At 33.7% G+C, this 8,190-nt stretch overlaps 1 protein-coding gene across 1 annotated transcript; it reads left to right on the top strand.

The window, feature by feature from the left end:
- The first annotated feature begins 6,246 nt into the window (after positions 1-6,246).
- LOC111393731 (protein ASPARTIC PROTEASE IN GUARD CELL 2-like) lies at positions 6,247-7,963 on the top strand. Its single transcript, XM_023019413.1, has one exon. It carries the CDS (start codon positions 6,323-6,325, stop codon positions 7,799-7,801), a length of 1,479 nt encoding a protein of 492 aa, XP_022875181.1. The 5' UTR covers positions 6,247-6,322; the 3' UTR covers positions 7,802-7,963.
- The last annotated feature ends 227 nt before the right edge of the window (positions 7,964-8,190 follow it).

Below are 8,190 nucleotides of genomic sequence, written 5' to 3'. Positions count from 1 at the left end.
AAGGAGTATGTCCGCATGTGTTCAACAAGAATACCAAAAAAATCTAATTCAACTCTACATAAGATAGTCAAATTACAATAGAGCAATAAACATGATATATTTGCTCATATTGCATGTGAAGCTCATAATGTGCACCAATGACCCCATTTTTTATTTTTATTTTTTGTTACGTTTTAAAATATGAATAAACTGAACAAGTGCAAATGTGTGATTCGAGAATATATAATGGTGAATAGAAAGTAAGAATATTTAAATAAGTACAACTTTAAGGTGGTAATAATGGCACAATTATTGGGAAGTTGTGCATGTCTTATGTACTCCCAACTCAAATTATTTTTCTCATGGTGACATTCCCACTTCATTTTAATTAATTTTCTTGCCTAATCCTATTTGGTTAACCTTGTCGTATGTAAAGGCACTTGCCTATATGAATAACATTCTCATCAACTTTAATCTTGTCACATTCTCTTCGATATTTATTTGTTCAATTGCAAAACATACACCATTTTCCATCATGCACATCAAGTATTAGATTAATGGAAACATGTTAGATAGATTTATCATTGTTAATTCACATATTTAATTTCATCAACTTTTTTGTTCACTATCCTAATTTGAATATTCAGAGTCGGTTTCAAATTCAAATTGTAGTAGGTTGACAACGATTCTCAACAGCATCAACATTTTGTTCATATCACGTTAGATCATTTAGTAGATCTAATCAAAATTTGATCGAAGAATTTGCGCTAGATGACTTGAGACTTACTTAAATTGAGATATTTAGATCGTCGAATACTAAAAGAGCGGATTGTTAGTCTTCAAGTAAGATAGATTCATTTACTATTAGCATTTAACTTAAACTAAAAGTTTTGAAAATTAATTTATTCTTTAGTAACTTAGCTCATGTTTTTCATAGTTAGTCTCAAGCTTGAATGGATGAAATATTCGCGATAAGTTGATAGTCATCGTGTAGCTTTGCTAAGCCCTGTTTGGTATTGATTTAAATTAATTTTAATTTAAATAAAAGTCAAACAATTAATATTAACCACATATTTTATTAGTCGCACAACTTTCAACCATACATTTAAAAAACTTTTATCAAAATCTACTAAAAAATTAATTTTAATCCCAACCAAACAAGGATTACCTAAATTATCTTCTAAAATAACTATTTTCTTTGCAATTTTCATTTAAATTTGTATGATGTTAGGTTACCCCAATTAAGCTTTATTATATGTTTAACATAATTAATTAATTGCGTAATATTTTAGTAGCATAGGAACAAAATTAATGAGCTAAGCCGCCATTATGGTGTTAAAAAGAAGATTTTATGCGATCTTTACACTAGAACTAGAAAAAAGTAGTTCAATTAATTTAATTTCTTAAAAGTAAATGTCAAAATTAATTAATAATCTTATCATCAATTGAAAATGGAGGAGGCAAGCAAAAGACACAAGACTTTTTTTTTTTTTTTCGAAAAAAAAAATAAAAAATTGGTATGATTGTGCATCTTCTAGAAATAATGTGCAATTCACTGTGGATTTTGTGGCTTAAGTGACTTTGAACTCTCTATTGTATGTTTTAGATTTTAATGATATATTTGATATATTAGATCCGATACCAGATGATATATATTAGATATGTTGTAATTTATTTATTGTTAAAAGATTGGTTACACATTTGGTTTCTCTGACTATATTTCATATATACAATACATAAATAAAAAAGAGAAACATTAAAAAATCACATGTTAAAATACAATAATTTTTTTTTTCTAAAGTAAAATGAAAAATACCAAAAATATTGCAACTATAATCATATATATAAGTATAATATAAGTTGTTTGTTCTTGATATAAACCTAACATCTTTTAGTAAACTTATTGAGAAAAATTCTTGCATCTTTGAGTTCTCATTGAATAAATTCTGGATCAAGGATCCGGAGGATAGGGATGGATTCTGCCAATCGGGAGTAGGATGGGCGGTTTGTATGCCCTAGACAAAGGTGAGCTGACGAAGCGAAGGAGATCCAGTTTACGGTTCCTTTGATTGCGTGCAGGACAAAATAAGAAATTTATGTTAAAAGGATTATGAAAATTTGCTCAAATTACAACGTTTGAGAAATTAAAGTAAAAAATAAAAATAAAATAATCATAAACTTGAGACTCGATATGCTTATACACACATGTACAATTTGTACTTGTATGGATATAAAGATTAAACATAGAAAATCATAAGCGCAAGACGCAATCAAGTTTTAGTCTTCATAATGTGTGGAAAAAATAATATTAAAAGAAAATAATATTAAAAGAAAAAAAATCATAAAGTCACGAATTGCTACGAATGTCCGACTATCATATTGTCTTGTCACAACATTGTGTAATTATTGTGCATGCTAAGGAAAGGAAACAATAGTGCTTCTTCTGAGTCTTCTTGCATCATTCTTGCACGCTTTTAACCCCCACAAAATGGAGAAAAGAGAAGCTGCTACAATAATTAAAGGTAAGGTCCATTGGCAAAATGGTCTATAGTATGTGACCATGGCGAAATTTTAAGATTTTTCTCGCTTAACTTTTAATGTTTGACTTTGAATTACAGTACTATTTTTCTCATCCTCCCTTATCTCAACAAGAAACTTCGTAGAGTTTGTGAGGACTATTCAAGAACTTTCGTTTGTGAATCGATGATTCATGCTCTAAAACTCATCTAATTTCATCAATGTTAACTTTTTCCTTGCATACCGAAAAAAAAAATGGACTTTTGCTAGACAGACAGGGCCACGTGGATGGAGCCCTGTCCGTCCGTCCAGGGGGCTGAATTGGGCCCCGAGCCAAAGGGCCTACGTAGCTCTGTTCAAATAGAATTATCCAAAAAAAATGTTCTAATGAGTAGGTCCTGTCCAAACAAATTTATCCAAAAAAAAAAAAAAAGAAAAATCCGAATATGTAATGGTGTTGAGTCCACTTCACAATATCTACAAACTAACGTGCGGCACGTAGAAATAGCTTTAGTGTTCATATTATTTTTTTTTTTTTTTTTGATAGTCTTTGTTTTTTTATATAAAGTGTAAACTCTCGTGGAGTTGTTGGGATTGTAAGTAACAATATAGTATTTTGTATTTATACGTCGCAAATGTCCTTTTTAATTATAGCTAATCAAGTTCAGTCGAACATATTATTATGTCACAAGTGCTTCAGCGTCAAATTCCCAAATGACGCTTTTGTTACAATTATTGTTCAAAATCATTTTGACGACTTCTCTGTCAAAAGATTTAAATCCAAATAACAGCTCATGTTTGATCCTCATTTTTTTTTAATTTATTTTTTAACTATAATTTTTATGGGATCTATAATTTTTATCAATTTTTTAATATACATTTCATCAACTTTATCAAAATCTGATAAAAATTCGATTTTTAACTAAATCAAATAGGAACAATTGGTTTCCTATTGATTAGATACTCGGCTAAAAATTTGGTATGGAGCAATCACTGTGGAGGAAGGTCTCTTGTGCGCAAAAGTGTACAGTCAATGGAGGGAACCTGTGATCCAGTTGAGGCATAACCCGCTATTTAGTCTGGTGTAAGCTGGGATATCTGGATATCAAAAAAAAAAAAATACTGGGCTAAATAAAAAAATTAAAAAAAAATAAATATTTACTTCTCAACGCAACGTAACATAGATAAAATTATTGATCGGAGAAAATTTTCACTAGAAAATAAATTAATAACATTATTCATTAGAAGTTAATTAATGTTAAAGGAGCACGTGTTTACAAGGATGATAGTAATGAATCATATTGTGAGCTCTTAATTGTATAATTAAGAAATGCACTTGCATACGTACTTTTTGTAAGAAATAATCAAATTGCAAAAGCACTTTACCAGGAAAAAGTCGAAAAGTTTCTATATATAAAAAGATTAATGGTAAATTATTTAATTATAAAGTAACTGAAATCTTTCTATACTCTTCTTGTGATGTAAAAGGTAATTAATATATAATTCCAATAATAAAAAGTTCCATTAGTATTTTTTTTTTTGGTTAATTAAAAAAGCTCAACTTTTAATATAGCAGTCTATTTAAAAGATTTAAGTCACGAGATAACTAAGGGATAGGTCTAATAGAGTTTAAGACCCAGCATAATATGATTTAAATCATTTCAAACGATAGATTGATCTAAAACTTCTCGATGTTATGATTTAACAGTTCGACATAGAATTTGGAGTGGATACGATTAAATGAATGACCAATTATGTAAACTTATTTAACTTTAGTTACCAAGTGTTCGTTTTGGAAGGTTTTTATTTTTTTATTTTGCTTCTTATAGAAGAACATCCCAAAGTAGTTATCCTGTGCCACCTTCGTCTAAAAATTCTTATACCAGATAAACAACTTTTCAAAAACTGTCCAAATATATTCAAAACCAGTTTCTTAATCTCAGAAATTGCTTTTTGACTTTCAAAAGCCCGTCAAATGAACTGTAAACGGGTTGCAAAAATACGTTAGCCCCCGTTTGGGCCCCCATTTTTGGAAAATGAATGGTTGAAAAAGAAGGAAAAATTATCGATTTACGTGTAATATTATTTTATGAAAAATTGTGTGGTTAAAAATAAGAGAAATAAAAATGAAATGTAATTCCCCATTTTTGGGTAATGGAAATAGTTGGAATAGTATTTATTTGAAAAATGAGTGATTGAAAAAGAATGAAAAATTATCGATTTGTGCATAATATTATTTTATGAAAAATTGTGTAGTTGAAAATAGGAGAGATAAAAATAAAATGAATACCAAATGGTCGCTTAATGAGAAATGTTTTGCTAAGTGTCTGTTAAGCAACTGTGACTTGATGCACTTAACTAGTAAATAAGTTGATTATGGGACATGGGTCTCGTGAATTAGATTAGATATGTGGATTGATTTGACATATCATTATTGCCTCAGATGAGTCAAACAACTATGCCCCGTTTGGTAAAGATTAAAATTGAATTTTTAACTGATTTTGATAAAAGTTGATGAAATGTATGATTGAAAAATTGTAGATTCGGTGGAATATGCTATTAAAATTAATTATTAATTTTGACTTAAATTAAAATATAAACTTTAAACCCTACCAAACAAGGGAATTTAATAGATCATTTTCTATAATTTAATAAACCAATTCGAAATTTCACTCGAACATCAGTAAATATATGTGAAACTAACTCTACCTATATTGGAAGCTTCATTATTCATTCGGTCGACAAAGCCTATAAAGGTGGCGGATATACGGCTGAGATTGATTAGAAAAAACGCTAAAGTGAGGATGTGCCCTACAGCTTGCGGTTTGTGCTCCTATTTGGCTAACCTTAACCTTAAATCATGAAAACAGAATGCATCTACTTTGACTACATTTTCTATACCATAATGTATAATGTATTTAGTAAGAAATTAATTTTCAAAAATCACACGATTATTGAATTTTAAAAGTTTTTAAGAGTCTCTACTACTTTTTCTTCAAACGTTTCTTATTTTTCATTGAACTTAACAACCTTAATGACTAGAAGGCGTAATTTCACATGAAGCATGCTTCAACTTTAGTATGAAATCTTGTCTACCACGTCATCAAATCTATTAACTTTTAAAATAGCAAGCGACAGACTTACGAATAAAATAAATCACAACTCGAAATCTTATAAATTTCAATAACAATTCAGGAGTATTTAGGAAGTCACAATTATGTAACGTTTGACAAAGTTCCATGGTAGGTAGTGTGCACCTTCTAACTTCCAACCATGTTTTGTGATGTTCCCATAAAGCGAATGAAGGAAAGCTCGAAGAGCTTACTGGTTAGTTTGCTCTTACTCTCAACCTCTTTTAGGCTATTTTTTCCCTTCCTTAATGAAAGAGTTTACCGCTTTTTCTATAAAACAAAAAAATTTGCTTTAGGATCCAAAGATTTCTCAGTTGAAGTGAAATCTCAAATTAGAACGGTTGAAATGAATATTCGATCTTAATTGGTCTTTCACCCCTGGCCCTTTCTTATCAACTTGAATATTTAATTTCTATTCTCTACGGATGGGAGTTTTGAGAGAACTTTGGCAACTGGAAACAAGAAAATAAAAAGACAGCTCACTCTCAAATTTCACTATTCACCAATTTGTCAACAAGCAAATGGAAAAACCAATCACTCCACTCAATTATTTTCCCACGTCTCTCTCTCTCTCCTCCACTTTTTCTTCTTCACCCAAAGCCAATAAATCCCCCACAAACCCCATCAAACATCTCACATTTCAAAACAAAGTATTTGGTTACTATAATTTTCTTTGCCAATAAAACACTGAAGCAATGCAACTACTAGCCTTTCAAGCATTCTTGCTTCTTCTTCTTCTACCGCCGCGCCTTATACTATCTACCTCTGAAACCACCACTTCTTCCGGCCATGCAATACCGTTCCCCTCCTTTGAAAACTTTAATGTTAAAGAAACCATTGCCGCCGAGACGAAAATTCGAGCCCCAAAGGAATACAATGAACTAATTTCTGATGATCATGGTGATGGTGATGTAAAGAAGAACAAGACATGGAAGCTTCACTTGGTTCACAGAGATAAGCTTTCTTTTGCCTGGTCGAATGACCATCACCTCCGTTTCGAGGCTCGCATGAAAAGGGACGTTAAAAGGGTGGCTAGCTTGATTCACCGCCTGAAAGCCGGCGCTGGAGGAGGAGGTGGTGGAAAGGCTAGTTATGAGGTGGAGGATTTTGGGTCAGAAGTGGTTTCCGGCATGGACCAGGGTAGTGGAGAATACTTTGTGCGGATTGGTGTTGGAAGTCCAGCCAGGAGCCAATACATGGTGATTGATTCTGGCAGTGATATTGTCTGGGTCCAATGTCAACCTTGTAGCCAATGTTACCATCAGTCGGATCCAGTATTTGACCCGGCAGATTCGGCTTCGTTTGCCGGGGTGTCGTGTAGCTCCTCGGTTTGTGATCGGGTCGAGAATTCGGGGTGTCATGCGGGTCGGTGTAAGTACGAGGTCTCGTATGGTGACGGGTCGTACACCAAAGGTACACTCGCCCTCGAGACGCTCACCATTGGACACACCCAGGTCCAAAGCGTGGCCATTGGATGCGGGCACATGAATCGGGGCATGTTTATTGGAGCTGCCGGGTTGTTGGGTCTTGGAGGGGGATCCATGTCACTTGTGGGTCAATTGGGCGGGCAAACGGGCGGAGCCTTTAGTTATTGCCTCGTGAGTCGAGGCACGGACTCATCCGGGTCATTGGAATTCGGCCGCTCGGTATTACCCATAGGTGCTGCATGGGTACCACTACTCCGAAATCCAAGGGCCCCAAGTTTTTACTTTATCGGGCTTTCGGGTCTTGGGGTCGGTGGCATGCAGGTTCCAATCGGCGAGAACGTTTTTCGACTCACTGAATCAGGCGATGGAGGAGTGGTAATGGACACCGGGACTGCTGTCACAAGGCTACCAACCGCAGCCTACGTGGCTTTTCGCGACATATTTCTCGCCGAAACAGCCAATCTGCCTCGATCATCTGGTGTTTCGATATTCGACACTTGCTATGACTTGAACGGGTTTGAGACTGTTCGGGTACCGACAGTATCATTTTTCCTGTCGGGCGGGCCGATCCTAACTCTTCCAGCTAGGAACTTCCTCATTCCAGTGGATGAAAAGGGCACATTTTGTTTTGCATTTGCTCCCTCGCCTTCAGGACTTTCCATAATAGGGAACATTCAACAAGAAGGTATACAAATCTCTTTTGATGGAGCAAATGGTTTTATGGGATTTGGTCCCAATGTTTGTTGATTTATTGTTGAGTGAATTTAGCTTGTAATGCAGGATTAGTAGCATCTTTACATTAGTATATACTAATACTATGAATAATTATATTTTATTACATGTATTAAGGTTGTGGGCTATTGTCTTGGGTACGTAATGATGTTTAATGAGGTAAAAGGGTTTGATTTCTCCAATCACTTTTCCTGCTATAATAGGAATTAAGCCCACACGTTCCAGTGGGAAATGGAATTACGATTAAGAAAAGCAAGGACCAATCAGAGTCAAAACTCTGGAAAATTGTAATTTATATGAATTTTACAGTCAAAAAGCATTGGACAAAAAGGCCATTTACTAGGGAATTTGAGCAGTCTTTTGCACCAAAAAGAGGATCCAAGAGGACCCTTTACAGCCCCCCA

This window comes from Olea europaea, chromosome 4, assembly GCF_002742605.1.
Source record: "Olea europaea var. sylvestris chromosome 4, O_europaea_v1, whole genome shotgun sequence".
NCBI classification, from domain to species: domain Eukaryota; kingdom Viridiplantae; phylum Streptophyta; class Magnoliopsida; order Lamiales; family Oleaceae; genus Olea; species Olea europaea.
Note: the sequence above shows the minus strand (reverse complement) of the source record. Positions and strands in the feature narration are given on the sequence as shown.

What these genes read in the sequence shown, in the direction of transcription:
- LOC111393731 (XM_023019413.1), top strand. Translation starts at nt 6,323, where the DNA reads ATGCAACTACTAGCCTTTCAAGCATTCTTGCTTCTTCTTCTTCTACCG.